Below are 15,641 nucleotides of genomic sequence, written 5' to 3'. Positions count from 1 at the left end.
ATCATACAGCTGGAAACTCAGCCAGCAACTCCGGGAGTCCCTCGGCCGACGTTAGTGTTGGTGTGTCGCTGGGGTTTTCATGAAAATATCGGACTTTTCTCATTGGATTGGCTGTGCATTCATACTTGTGTTGTGTAGTTTATGACTTTAAAGTGATTTTGCCTACCTGAACCACTGGTTGCCGTAAAATAATTTTCCCAATTTGGTGATTTGATAAAGTGTCTGTTTGGTCTATTATATTTATTGTATAGATAAAAAAACCACATCTATGGTATTTTCAAGCTAATGTAAGGTGTAAAATAGGTAACTGCCTATACTTGTTATTTTGGTCATAGACCATGTTACTTTCAAAGGAGTATTATGCTAGTTTAGACAAGGAAATTAGGGAAGAGCTGCCTTATTTAACAAGATTCTATCAATATAAAGTGGCCAGTTTCGCTTATTAAACAGACCAGACCGGCGTGCCCATACCAACACAATTAGGAACATGCCTCACATCTTACTTATGTGGTCTGAAGAGCTGAGATTCATACACAATGGATAACAAACTGTGTTGTCTCCATTCTACTATCATGTGAGAAAATGAATATTTAGCGAGATGTGAAAAATTCGACATACTGTTCCTAGCCTTGGGGAGATCTGGAATAATCCAACAGATGTTGGAATGGAATCTCTCACATTTTCATGTAGAAAAGGGGTGGGGAACCCTCCGGGCCTCCGGGCCGTATACGGCCCGCGAGACCATTTGGTAGGCCCATCGAGCGATGGTTAATTTATAAACACGCAGAAAAAGAAAAAAATTGAAGAAATATAGCCGCAAAAAAATTAAAAGGCGAGTGGCCTGTTTTTCCTGGCCAAGATAGGGGTCCCTTGAACACAACCACGAGCCTAACGTGTCTGCACGTGTTGCAGTTTTGACAGAGAGCACCAGAAGCCGAACGCCGCTCCGGCATTGAGAATTGCAGTACCATAGGAGCCGTACACATCGCCGGGCAGTTTTGCGTGGCTGCTGTCTTTAGTTGAAGCCCAGTGGGCGATCTGTTCATCTGTCGATAACTGATCATCAGGCAGTAACTTTGTTGTTATTAGCATTCTTGTTAGCAAGCTATGCTACGAATAGTAGGAAGCTTTCTCCAACCAGTGAGGTAAAGGCACATCTTTATCTCACTCGTTTTTATTTATCTTATATATCTGTGTTATCTTTTCTTTTCTACTTGGCTTTAAGCGCCTTTGGAGCACTCCAGGAAAAGCGCCGTTTGGTTTATAAATGTAATTTACTTATTTGTATTATATTATTGATATGTCTTACGTTATAAAAAGAACAATAAAGTAAATTATAAAGGTGAAAAATGCTGTGATGACAGTAAAACAAAGTTGTATTAGCTAAGAAGTTTGGCATTGGATTTTCCCTGCAGTTTGAATAAGGGCGAGTGATTTGTAAAGATGATCCATTAAAGAAAAGAAAAATCTGCTTACAGTTCTGTGCTTCATTATGGTGTTGAGGAGATGCTATCCATAGATCTTCATTCATGTTGCTTCTAAAGTGCACCGTTGGATGGCTTTAACTTCAAATTTAAAAACAATCTTCCCGGGAGAGCCTGGCACCCGGACCGCTAGAGGGTGTGAGGTCCCCTCACTTTAATCATGTCACATGGGATATTGAATAAATTACATTTGCCACACATCTTGTCTCCGTCTCTTCTCTTTGTGGTCATTGCCAAACCGTTCACCGTGCATGCATGCGCGAGTCAATCGGTAATATCGATTAAGAGGTTGCTTTTTCTTTGCAAGCATGAAAGAAAGGCCAATGAAGTGGCTGTGATGTTTTGTTTTTTTAAGCGGATGTCAATAATTTGTACGCTCGGCAGGATGTTGAAAAAATTGGGAATGCCCATCGAGACGAAAGGTTCCCCACCCTGGATGTAGAACTAGAAGTTTTAAGAAGAAGTCATTATACATACGTATATTATGAAATGGTGGACCAGAAGATGAAGTCTGCAAAGGGTTGTTTTGAAATAAAGGCAGGTAGAAACAAAAGGTTGGATAGATAATAAAAGTCTTTAAAGGTATATGTAAAGACACTTTGGTTCAAATGAAAGACACGAGCAGGATGTAACACAACGCCGCGTGGATGGAAGCTGGTGCAGGTTTCTTCATGCCGCCCTCGTGCTGTCCCTTCAGAGAAGTGGAAAACGGGGATAGACTCTGACCACGCTGTCTCAATGATCCAGCAGTGTTAATATGAGAGGGAAATAATGTGATAGAAATGAAAATATGACGTTACAATAAAACACAGCTCAGGGGCAGTCTATGGACGGTAGCGTTTTCCTTACCAAAGGTTAACTCAGCCTCCATGATTTTCCATATCAAATTAGGTGTTAATATAAGCTATCGATGACTTATACTTGCCATACTCTGACACAGGAATCATGAAAGCCTGTTGGCCACACGAGTCGTTTGAGTTGTGGCGCCGTGTTACTGAACGCTCACTTGCATTGCATGGCTTGTAGCTAGCTGTTCCTCTGTTTAGGCTACTTAGCCTGTTTAAACCCCAAAGCCCCGCCGGCGGGCTTTTTTTTCACGACACTGTGTCTCAGGGCTGTCTGAATATTTAAACGAACCTAGAATGTGCTGTCCCCGGTAATTGTAGTGTATATAGCTTAAGCCAGATACCTCCCTCCTTACACCAAGACTCGAAGAGCGTGAACGCTTGTTGCAACAGGTTTAATCGATATAAGTAAGGTGTTTGGAAAACTAACAAATAAACAGGCAAAATATAATAATTCTATGGATATTTGCTTCCCATCACAAATAGCACAATGTATATAATCAACACAGCTTTACATGCATTTGATTGCCTTGTTATATTTACTGTAAAGCTTTTTAATGTATTATTGTAATTCTAGAACTTTAAAAGTTATAATGGCATCATATTTCTAACATATATAACCATTTGTACATTTATTCATTTAACTATCCTTGCTTAACCTTCGTACAAATTGGACCACAACTCGGAAGATCTCCAGCATAAACATTCACAGATACAATATTTTCTAAAAATAATCTCTGTACTGTTAATAACATAAACGCATAAACAATACTTACAACGATGCAATCAAAGCATTAAATGTATGCAGGATGTGCTGGATTTCTTAACAACAATAACACATTGCTTCACAGGCCATCTTTGTCTATTTCCATCTCTATGATCACTGGACACCCATCTGATGATGTCTCCTGATTCTTAAAGGGACCCGACTAGGCACAATAGGCACACAAAGGAGTAGCCCAGAAAATGCAAACAAAAGTAAAACTTAGCCGTAACAGAACAATGAATGTGCATGGGAACGGGAGAAACTCACGCTAACTGATGATCCGAACCATTGTTTTACCGGACAAAACACAGTCTCACAGAAGGGTCTAAATGGCCCTGAGCGAAACATGCTAACGCATTAGCACAAGAACTCTGGTATAATGATAGTATTACCTTATCGGATCCGCACAAACAAGCTTAGCTAACATGCTGAGATTCCACAGATTATAGAAATATAAGTATCATCACTGAGCGATCAGAACTCGCGACAGGGGAAGCAAATACAGACAACACACGACGTAGCTTTAGGTAGCAAAACACGGAGATATGCTCACCTTTAGCTGTTATTCTGATATTAGCTGCTAATGGTAGCCACCAGAGTGTATCGCAGCTTCCGGTTTTGACTACGCGTCACTCTCACTCCTTATTTGGTAACGTGTGGAACTTCCCCTCGATTCTATTGGCTCTAGCGGTTAAAAAGAGTTGTCAATCATCAAAATCGACCAAGGGGGGCCAGAGATAGGTCAAATCCGCCCAAATGACCCCAGAAGTGGGGGTTTTTTGTGCTAAATCTCTATAAAGGTCAAATGTCACTTGCTTTGCATCAATCTCGATAAAGGGTACTTATTATATGTTATAGTTTGGATTCCTAAAGCTTTTAGTCTACTATCCAGTGGTGTAGTGCGCGTTGGACGCGGGGTACGCCGTACCCCCACTTATTTGGAGCATGATCTTTTTTTCAATAGTCTAATAAATATAAAATCATTGCCAGTGTTATCAGTTGCAAGTGTGTAGTTGTTGTAATAATGACAAAAACATAATACATTTCACAGTAAGTAATTATAATAAAAAATAAAAACGATTTCCTTAAAGAAATATGATTTGTCATCACGCTCGTGACCCCGCGGCGAGCTGGGGTTGTGTCAGTGAGCGACATCTAGTGGCAGATTGTGGAACATTGATGAGATTTTTCTCATGGCAGTTAGACTCTAGAGACAAACCAGGGGACTTTATTTGTAATCTGTGTCTGTCCATTTGGTTTAGTATTTTATCTTATATTACAGTTTCTTTATATATTATTCACTTTCTTATGAAATGCCAGGTTTTAGGCCTTGGTTTGAACATTCAATCCTGAAAATAAAAAAATCAACCAGATTAATTGTTCTTTAATCCTGATATACAGTAGATAGTAAGTAAGTAAATCTGATAGGAAGATGAGTTAAGGGATAGAGGAGAAAAGGTTATGGTATAATCACAGAGCCTGTCAATTTATACATTGAGGAAATCAATATATACATTCAAATCAATGTTAGTCTGTTAACCAAAGTGCAGCAATCTGATAATGTACTATGTATTATTAAAGATCAGAGGAACAGAATAAAGAGGGGTAAATCCAGAATAAAAATAAGGAAGCAAAGAGATTGTAGAGCAGTGAGAAGGAAAAAAGCTTGGTGTGTCAATGTATTACATTGCCAGTATTTTTCATTGTTGTGAAAAAAAGTCGCCTCCTATGATTTTTTTAACAGCCCCCTCAGTCATTTCATCCTGGAGCCGGGCCTGTGTGTAGCCCATATGGCACGGTAGTAGTAAACTGTCTGATACGGTGAGATGTACTTTGATCGCTTAATTCACCTTGAAACCGTTAAATAGAGTTCTGCTCTAACGTTACGTTTCAACATTACGTTGTTACTACACGTTGTCAGTGGTTAAGCTCATGAAAGCACACGTTTAAGCTAAGCTAGCAAACACTATGATATGTGCCGTGTGAATATGTGATGCACGTGAAATTACCTTGACGTCAACATGAATGCTGCTATCGACGAAGCCCTTGGCAGACGCACTTAAACAACAAGTTTTTGAAAGTGAGCTTAACTTCAAATTGCATGTTCGTCGTTAAATCAAATGTTAGCTATCTGCTAAGTGCTAACTCAGTTTGCTAGTTTGCAACAACAACATGACAAGTTATAACTGCACACAAGCTATTTTTTAATACGTAATATATGTGACGTTACCACTATGGTCATTAAAGTTGAAGGTTCGAATGTCACACGCCACTCGCTCAATTTATTATGATAGTTTACATGAACATACAATATGATGAATGAGAAAAGAGGCATGTTTTGATGTTCTTACCTGTTTTCTTCGGCCATCGTCTCGAGTGTTTCAAGTACTGAAGTAAAGTATTATTTTATTTGTAGAGGAAAGCTTTCTGATGCACACCTATTTGCTCTCCGAACAAAATTAATATGAAATGACTTCCTGCTTAATAGCACGTCCTGCCCCTCACGGTCTGATATCACATTTGAACCCTGGTACAGAGTCAACACATCCCAAAGATAAGAGCAGACAATGTTTAGCAACTTCAGAGTGGAAAGCAATAGTTCAGGAAATTCATATTATGGAACAACTGTCTCTCTGTATGCCAAAACAAAAATTGAGTTCTAGAAAAACTGGAAATGTTATTTGAAACCCAACTGATGTCCATATCAGAGGTGGTACTGTACTTAAGTACAATTATGAGGTTCTTGTACTTTTACCTGAGTATTTCCATGTTATGCTACTTTATACTTCTACTCAACTACAATTAAAAGGGAAACAATGTTTTTTTACTCCACTACATTTCTTTAACCTCTTGAGCTACTTCTAACAAAATGCATCCCTCAACATTAAACTAATGGACTCTTCCAAGCAGGGCCGCCCCTCCCTACAGGCCAATCACGCAGGCTGCATGGTGCCCATACTTGCCAACCTTTAAGGCCCAGATACACCGGCCAGTCACCTGAGAAGTCGCCGACACCGACTGTTGCGTCGCCGCACTCTCCTGCTTATTTGCCGACTTCGCGCACTGGAACACACCGCAAATCCGAGCCGAGCACGTATGAACTGCGCATGCGTGAGTGGCAATAACTCTCCTTACCAGCAGGCGGCGGTAGTGTGTATTCATCATTCAAAAGAGGCAACAACCGGAACAACCGGAAGAAAGAGAAGAAGAACAGACTCCGTGATATAAACAAACAACAAATAGCGTTTTTCTTTCCATTTTCACTCTCGTCCATTGAAAACATGAACGAGCAGGACGAACGGGAGGTACTGGAGCTAGCAGCCCTTGGACTCACGCTTGTGTTAAATCATTTGTTTACCTCCCTCACTTCCGTTAACGCTTCTCATGCACTGATTCGCTAGCTGAACAGCCAATCAGTGTTATCCCTTTGTCCGACTTCCGGTGGTGTTCTCTGCAAGAAAAGGCGTCAGGTCGGCAAAAAAGACCCGACGGTGCGGCGCACACCACTCCGAATAGAGCGTGCCCACGCCCATGTTGGGCCTGATTCCCATTTACTGCCGATTTCGGGCCGGTATATCTGGGCCTTTAGACCTCAGAAATCGGGAGCATTTCAAAAAAATTAACTGTTGATAATAATAATAAACAGGAATTATATTTGCAAAGTAGCCTACTTTGTTTCCAAAACATTTTTTTTCACTCCTGTCGGTTTGGGGAGGGGGGTGGCTCATCTCACAATGTCGCTTGGGGCCCCAAGTTGGCCAGTGTCGGCCCTGCTTCCAAGTCACAAAAGAGTACAATTATTTAAATATTTTACAAAAAGTAAATCAGAACTATGTTTGTCTAAAACAGTTAAATGCTACGTGATTCAACAATAGTATCTAGAAATGTCGCTTACAAATATAATGATATACACACATGAAGGCAATTTTTCTGTGCAATGGTTATCTTAACTTTTTGTACTTTAAGTACATTTAGCTGATAATACTTTTGTACTTTTATTAAAGTAAGATTTAAAATGCAGGACTTATACCTGTACTTGTAATTAGATATTTTGAAAATAATGTATTGGTACTTTTCTCAAGTAAAGCATCTGAATTATTTTTCCACCACTTGTCCTTTTCCTATACTTGCTTTGTTTGTAAAACTTGCTTTACTTAACCCTGTGCTAAAGCCAAATAAATTGATCTCAGTCTATACATGCAAGAATCAGACCAATTTAAAGGTCAATCATGGACAGAGAGGACCCAAAGACTCGGATAGTTTGATGTAACCCTGCCTTCATTAGCCATATGTATTTTAATGTATATATGTACACGTATACAAATAGAGTATCTAAATAGATAAATGTGTATACAAATGTACTGTATAGGGGTGTGTGTGTGTGTATGTATTGTATGTTTATTATTTTCTTTCTTTCTACATGATATTAAGCATTTTATTTTACCCATGATGACCCTGTCTGCTTTCACACTGTTTGATGTAACAAATACGAAAAACAGTTAAAAACAAAGTTTGAAAAAAAGAAATCCCAAAGATATGACATGCATGTTATACTTTTTTTATTCAGTCTTTAGAAGTGCAAGTTTAGTTTTCCACACACAAAAATAGAGCTTCACTCAGTCTTAACAACAAGAGTCAGCTTGAATTTGAAAGGGCATGTTTTATTTAACATACGTCCATCTTGTTGGTTGTAATAAATGGCTTATGATCAGAACATTGAAATGATACGTCCAAAACCACCTTACACACACTGGTTTAAGAAAGAAAAAGGTTTCTTTGGCAAGATGCCCCTGATCTTGTTTACATTTATCGACTGTATTTTTAGTCAAAACGTACCCTTCACACAGCTGAAGAAGTGAAATCTTCTCATAACAGAAACAAATAATAGCCATAATGAGAAAAGCTGTCCATAACAATAAAGCTAAGGATTTCATACAAATTATGAAAGCAACTATTTGGTTCACAAACATGTTACGGTATATTTTACATATTTTCAAATATAAAGTGGTTCTGAAATTGTATACAGTTCCAATATTTTTATTTTTTGAAAGGTTTTCAGTCGATATGAAAAATATTTTTTCTTGGTACTACATGTCCCACAATCTCACTTTTTAGCTCAGAAAAAGAACCAACATATAAAGCACTTTAGAGTGTTCAGGCATTCATGGGTAAGATTCAATCATCTTACTGCTTATACAGAAAGTTCACGACACAATTTAATTTGTGCTAGAAGTTTAGAGATCTCTTGTTAAGATTGTTTTAGGCCCTAAAATCTAGCGTTATATAGAAATCTGTGAAAGGAAACATTTGTGCTTTGCAAATATTGGGACGTGTGCATTTTTCAGGGTGCTCCAAAGTAGTAAAAAAAAAAATACATTATCATGACACAATGACATGTCGCATCACCAAGTTCCAGTTCGCTTCAGGGAATGGACAGAGTCTAATTTCACTTATTTTTGTAAATGTTTACATAGCATGCTCCTGTTACAACAAGTGTCATTTTTCATGGCCCATTTATCATCAGAACTTCTGTCAAATCTGGATTAAAAGTTTAGATTTAAAACATTCATGATCTTACAGGCATTACAACATACTTATGATGGAACAACGGTGGTCTTTGCTTTCTATTCGCATTGCAGCATTATCAATATTGCTTTTTAAACTGTAATGTTGGTCCATAAAACATGTACCAAGTAAATTAATATCCTCTTGTTTACTGGTATTGATAATAACAAAAGGACAACTACCAAACTTATTTTATTACCTTATTTGTTGCTACTTGGTTTATTTTCCTTTATTCATTAATTCAAGTCCCCAAATAGGTATTATTCCATTTAACAGGCTAAATTATGGTATACAAATAAAGGAAAATACACATACACGGAACATTTCCTCTCAGATTGTACAGCACAGTGCATTATATTGACAGAGTCATCAATTAGTAAAACATATTTATAGTTATATAGCTGTTCATATAGCTATTTTGGTTAATTGCACCAGTCTAATTAAATCCAACTCAACAGACCCTACAGGATGCTGCTATTGATGTTTAATGGATGAATACCACAGCAAAATTGTATCAGGTTGTGCTACTATGAAATTCCAGTACAGGGTGTCAATATTTGTATAGCTGGTGAAGGTGGTTATGTACAGAAGTGACTAAGTTTGAGGTCTGACGTTCTCATCTGTAATCTCTAAGAAGCTTTTTATATGTTATTTTCTATTTTTGGTACCTGCTTTCTCATTGTCTCTCAGTTTCATTGAAACCGTCATTGTTCCATAAAAGTTCTGCATTTTCTTTGGGGAGCGTAGGCACATACTACAAACATTCCATTTGTTTTTTTAAGTGATTGTGTACAGAGTTAGTCTGTTGCATTCCCTACTAACAATCCACAGAGGTCCATTTCTTATTGATGTTGCACCAAAACCCTAAGACACTAAATTATGTAACTGCAATTTAAGACTGAAAGTTATTTCTGTTTTGATTTGTTTAAGCCATTAAAGTTTCATTTATAAAGATACATACACTTTGTGCAAAATAGGAACTGCTCACATGAACATTTGTAAATGCACTTATACTTGTCTATGACTAGCTGGGGCAGATAGAGAGCAACACAAACACACACAAGGCAGAGCGGTTTTTGAAAAGCTAAAAAAGCACTTCTGAAGTCTGATGGGACGTCACACAGTCTTGTTCTAGCGTCCCTGTACAGTATCAGTTTGCATAAGCACGCACAGTGGCAAATCCACATTGCACTCACCAAAAAATGTTCCTGCTGTGTGTGTTCCTTTTTTTTTTACTACCTAGTTTCCTGCCTTGAAAAACGCCTTGGTAGAAACGTTGAAAGCACCCAAAATGTAGAGCTGCGTTAATCCAGGGCAGTGAATGTCCCTTTCTGACGTCACAGCTTTAGCTTTCAAGTCTTTGACTGTGTGTCAGTACTTTCTGTTGCATGACAAGGTCAACTGAAGGAGTGTGTGTGTGTGTGTGTGTGTGTGTGTGTGTGTGTGTGTGTGTGTGTGTGTGTGTGTGTGTGTGTGTGTGTGTGTGTGTGAGGAGTCTCAATTTGCCCAAGGCTTGTTAAAGGGGCTTGAACTGCCCGAACGTAACCCAAAAAAACGCAGGTTAAGGCCACCGTTCCAGTGTGAGGGGGGGGCAGGTTTTCTTAACTCTCTCAGTCATATTTTGTTGAGTTTCAACTTCCCGCTCCCACACCTGCTTTATCTACACACATATACTCACACTCAGCATTTAGACATAAATCACCCGTCAGATACAAAAGCCTCTTCCCTCTCCGGCATCCGACCTGCAGGTGTTTGTGTCAGCCCTGCGGCTCAGTGCTGGGGCCGAGGTGCGGCCCCTCCTGCTCGTTGATGGTGTGGAGGAGGAGGAGGCACACGGGGGGGTGGGGCGCGGCACCGCTTGTTTGGTAAGCCGGCTGAGGAGGCCCGGGTGCGACCCGCCTCTCCGACTCGCCCGGCGCCTGCTCCTCCTCCACACTGAAGGAGACTCGATTGCCACAGCTGTCGCAGAAGTCGCCCGCCTCTTCTTCTTCTTCTTCTTCTTCTTCTTCTTCTTCTTCCTCCTCCTCCTCCTCTCCCCCCTGCTCCTCATCTACCCCCTCATGCCCCAGCAGACCCTCTAGCTCCCTCAACTCCTTTCCCTCCTGGCCTGTCCCTCCAGCTCCACTAAAACCGCTGCTCCCTCGTGAGCCGCACACACACACCTCAATCCCGGAGTCCCCCGTGAATCGCCTCCTCCGTCCATTGGGGAGTCGATCTTTGTCCTCAGCAGGACCCTCCGTCGGCTCCTTCAACAGGGGGTCCTTGCAGCAGTCCTCCGCACCTCCGCTCCTTTTCTCCGGGCTGCTAAGTCGCTCCCTGAGTCCATCTGACAGCGGTATCACGCCAGACTCTTGCGGCTTGTTGTCAGGCTTTGGCCTCAAGTCTAAGGTGGGGGGCTGTGGTTCCTCTGTCCCGGGTCTGCACAGACTGTCAGAGACCGGGGGCACTGGAGTGGGCTGGATGTTTGGACAGTGTCCCTCCTGCTGATCAGCAGCCAGGGGGCTAGTAGCCACTGAGGATGGGCCTGTGTGTAAGGCACTGTAGGGAGGGGGGGGAGTCGGGGGCCGGTTGACCACCTCTTCGTAGTCAGGCAGGAGGTAGTTTGGCAGAAACCCTGATAAAAAAAAGCAGAAATCTGCTTAAGCACTGAAAATGTTTCATGGCAGCAACACTTAGTTATTTTTGCATTCACATAACTTCGCTGTCTGACCCCTAAAGATTCTAACATGACCTCACTGAACTTCCACTTATTCAAACATTCCCAAAGCAATAGGGGGAAAATGTGACAAAACAAGCTCATATCTGGGTCAATTCTGTGCTGAAGGCCGTTGCAGCTCTGGACGCGATGCTGTTGCAACACTGGCAAGGACCCAAGGATGCCGGTCGTTTCCTGAAAACTGGGGCATGCAAACAGGGAAGGTTCTGACGCTGTTTGAAACCAGGGATACATGTCAGTGCAAACATTACACTGAGCCAGGCTCATACCGCGCTGTTTGTCACTCCTTTTTAATTCCTCAGTTTGATAATTACGTGTTAGTGCTTGAAATTCTAACGGTTAAGAACTGAGTTTTTGTTTTCCAAAACACCTTCACCTCTACGATAGACTTGACATAGGCAACTTTTGCGTCGTACACTCGACACGCAGCTGGTAATCCTTGTAATGGGGTCAAGTTATTACATTACATGTTATTTAGCTGAGACCTTTATCCAAAGCGACTAACATACACTTCAATACTGTAGACATGCCTACCGAGCAATTTGGGGTTAACACTTCAACATGTTGCATGACTGGCAAGGGGGGGGGGGGGGGGCAGCACTGGCCCTCGGATAGGCGTCATTTATGCTGGGGACATGTCCCCACCACTTTTTGAAATGACCAGTACAACTTATAAATGTTCTGAAAAATAGCGTGCACAAAGTATTTCAATTTGGACATGTTAGTACATTTTTTTATAGAAAATGTAAAGAAAAACATTGCTCCCGCTTTGCAGCAGCAGGGCACAGGCAATGTCATTTAAAAAACTAAACAAAAAAGAATTCCTCCTTACTCTACTGATTCTAAAATGACTCAAACAACATGCTTGCGGCAATATTGCTTGGCCTGTTTGCCTGAAGTTCATCTTGTCTTTTTGCTTTATTTTCTTGTCAGAGAGTACCAGAACGCGTAGTTTACATGTTCAAAGAAAAAAAATATATATAATGGGGGGAGGAAGCAAACATCGATTTTGGAGAACAGGCGGGTTCAAGACGAGAGATCATCAAAGAGAACATTGGCTTCCTCAATCCTTTTCCCTGGCCACACACATATGAGTCTGTAGCCTGACGGAAATTAGTGTGTGCAAAAAAAGGTTTGCGCGCAACAGTTTTATTTTTAAATAACCGCTTTTAAAACAGAGTGATGCCCCTGCTATTAACCCCTTGCACTACTGTACATACCAAACAATTAAATGCTTCAGCACAATTACACTTCAAAATTACACTTTCAAAAACATACGTCAATATTTTGTATCCGTTTAGATTTAAACCTGAAATTCTGACAGGAAGGCCTTGTTTACGCACTCAAGATGCATTGACATGATAAACACACAACAACATTTTTTTTTGTCAACTCTTGAGGAAAATGTCCCCAAAAATCTAATTTGTGCCACTGATCTTAAATACACATTTATTTAGATTTTTTTCTGTAAAATGTTTCTGCAATTACTAAGCTAACACTTGTTGGCGTTAATGGTATTCATTTTTAAGTTGTAGTGTAGAACTTTTGTCTCCCCCCTCTGACAGTGAGAGTAATTACCTTTTGAGAGAGACGTTCCAACACAAACACACTAAGCCAACTAAATGTGATTACAACAAATATTCTCCCCCATCACGAGACAGCCTTTAGTTTAGCGGGGGTGATGCTACATGAGCACAATGTAGTTTGTTTACAGACTAGGGTTAGCAACTTAATTCCGGCTATTGCATTTAAGCTTCATCTATTATAATCGCGTGTTGAGATTATCCTGCTGATCAGAATGTGTTTTTCTCAAAGTGTCATAAATGTGTGTTTGCCACAAATCTTATTACTGCAATATTCCCAAAATCCGATAAAGAATCCTGCGTTTCTTTGTCAAGGGACCTTTTGCCATGATAATTTCCTGGTTGGCGTACAAAAATACGAACAACTATATCATGTTTCCTTATTATCTTGTCTGTGTTGGTGTAGCAGATCTTACTGAAGAAGAAGGGCACGGAGGGGTAGTTGTGTGCTTCGCGGTAGGCGATGAGGTTGATCTCGTGCTGCCGTTGTTGTTGCTGCAGACGTTGTTTGGTGCGGCGATGGTGACACACACAGCAGCAGCTCAGGATGAAGATGATCGCCCACACCAACCAAAACCCTGAAGAGAGAGGAATCAACACTGTCATGTTCTGCTTACAGTGAAACTATAACAAATATATAAGATTGTTTGGCACTATATTGTATAATAAACCTTTTGGATGATGAAGGCGTGTTAACAGGAAAGTGTCTTCTACAATGTCCATAAACCGTGCTAGTTTGTTCTGCCTGTTGCTAACACAAACAGATCCAATACAACCAACCTCTGGTTATAATAGTGAAACATCTACGTGCTTGTAAACTGTATGCATTGCATTATGAATTTGACGTCATATAATCAATTCAATCATCAAGAGGTCCAAGTCCGTACTTATCTCCACAACAAGACACTGACAGTTTACTCTGTGGAGCAACCACAGATATTAGACACGCACTAAACTCTGATTGTGAATGTTGAAATAAATAAAGACAAAAATTATGAATACCACATCCCAGCACAATTTGATTGTTTAAAAGGGGCTCTATTATTATTTGTGGGGTTTTCTCTTTATATAGGTTATGTAGGTTTTGAGCATGTAAATGCTCTCCCACACACTAACCCCTCTGCCTGAAACGCCTCCATTGGACTTCTTTGTTTATTTCCACAAAATAGTGACATCCCTATGTTACACTTGCGCTTCTATTGGCTAGCGCTACAATACATTGTAGGTGATTATTATTATTTTCAACAAACAAAAGCACGGTACCATCTAAACTCCAGCCTCTACTGCAGGAGGAAGCATGACACTTTGCAAATCATGACGCAACACGTTATATTATCTTACATGTGAATTCTTTCTCTGAAAACAGGCAACGACCAAAGGCTAAAATATGATTTTCTATGTTGGTGGTTCCAAGCTTATATAGTGGCATGTACAGTAAATACATGTCTGTAATATTTGTCTTAACTAAGCACATAAACCCATGGTGACTTTAAAGCAACAGGAACGTATGAAATAATCTGCGTTAAATCATCACAAGTGCATTTCTCACGCCCTTTTTTTAAAAGTCTTATCTAATAAGGTAAGTAGCGTTATCTTGTAGAAAACATGTTTCTGTAGTGTGTGTGTAAACAAGGATTCCAGCCCTTAAGTTAAAACCCTTATATCCTGACTGCAAGCACTGCCCATATGCCATCAGCCTGTTCCTAAGCCTCATGACATCAATGAAGGCCAAAATAAACTGTCATGGAAGATTTGGAGCAGACGATTTAAAAAGGTTACAGGGTCAGAAACATGGATGGAGCCCGGACAGACATCATGTCTGAGCATACCAAACATCTTATGTCATGCCCGCCTTGTGGAAATAATGTGGCTACATTATCACAGACATTTATAGAATATTTTCAAAAGCAGAATCTGTGTAAAGTAATAATAATAATAATAGATTTAATTTGTTAGCGCTTTTACAGGTGCTCAAAGACGCTTTACAGATAATAGTGAAGAAAAAAGAAAAGAGAAGAAAGGAACAACAAATAAATATATAGTTAAAGTTAAAGTCAAATAATACAAAAATAATCACACATTAAAAGCCAGATTGAAGAGGTGAGTTTTTGTGAGTTTTTTGAAGGTGGTGAGGTCGGTGCAGTCTCTGATGGGTTGTGGGCGTGAGTTCCAGAGGGAGGGGGCAGCGACGGAGAAGGCTCTGTCCCCCCAGGTCCGGTGATTGGTGCGGGTGGGGATGGATAGGAGGTTGGCTTCTGATGAGCGGAGGCAGCGGGAAGGGGTGTGGTTGTGCAGGAGGTCTGTGAGGTAGTTGTTGAGGGCTTTGTAAGTAATGAGGAGGACTTTGAAGTGGATTCTTTGACGGACGGGGAGCCAGTGGAGGTTCTGGAGGATGGGAGTGATGTGGTCTCGGGAGCGGGTGTGGGTGAGGAGGCGGGCAGCAGAGTTCTGGATATGTTGGAGTTTATTGAGGAGGTTGGATGGTATGCCATATAGAGGATGCTATTGCAGTAGTCGAGTCATGAAGTGATGAATGCATGAATCAGGGTTTCAGCAGCAGAGGAGGAGATTGATGGGCGGAGACGGGCAATGTTCCTCAACTGCTTCAGCTCCTGTTGAGCAGGATCTACAGTTTCCAGTATTTTCCGTTTCGTAAAATGATCAAATACGGCAAAGATATTC

General features: G+C 40.5%; 1 protein-coding gene across 1 annotated transcript; it reads right to left on the bottom strand.

Moving 5' to 3' along the window:
• Positions 1–7,637: 7,637 nt before the first annotated feature.
• On the bottom strand, positions 7,638–13,598 carry LOC104963171 (WW domain binding protein 1 like). The gene is made up of 2 exons (XM_010791730.1): positions 13,376–13,598; positions 7,638–11,274 (listed from the first exon to the last, which is right to left on the bottom strand). Exons 1-2 carry the CDS (start codon positions 13,563–13,565, stop codon positions 10,418–10,420), a joined length of 1,047 nt encoding a protein of 348 aa, XP_010790032.1. The 5' UTR covers positions 13,566–13,598; the 3' UTR covers positions 7,638–10,417.
• Positions 13,599–15,641: the final 2,043 nt, after the last annotated feature.

This window comes from Notothenia coriiceps, unplaced genomic scaffold (assembly GCF_000735185.1).
Source record: "Notothenia coriiceps isolate Sejong01 unplaced genomic scaffold, NC01 NC01_scaffold00035758, whole genome shotgun sequence".
NCBI lineage: Eukaryota > Metazoa > Chordata > Actinopteri > Perciformes > Nototheniidae > Notothenia > Notothenia coriiceps.
The sequence above is the reverse complement of the archived record's forward strand: the minus strand, read 5'-3'. Positions and strand labels throughout refer to the sequence as shown.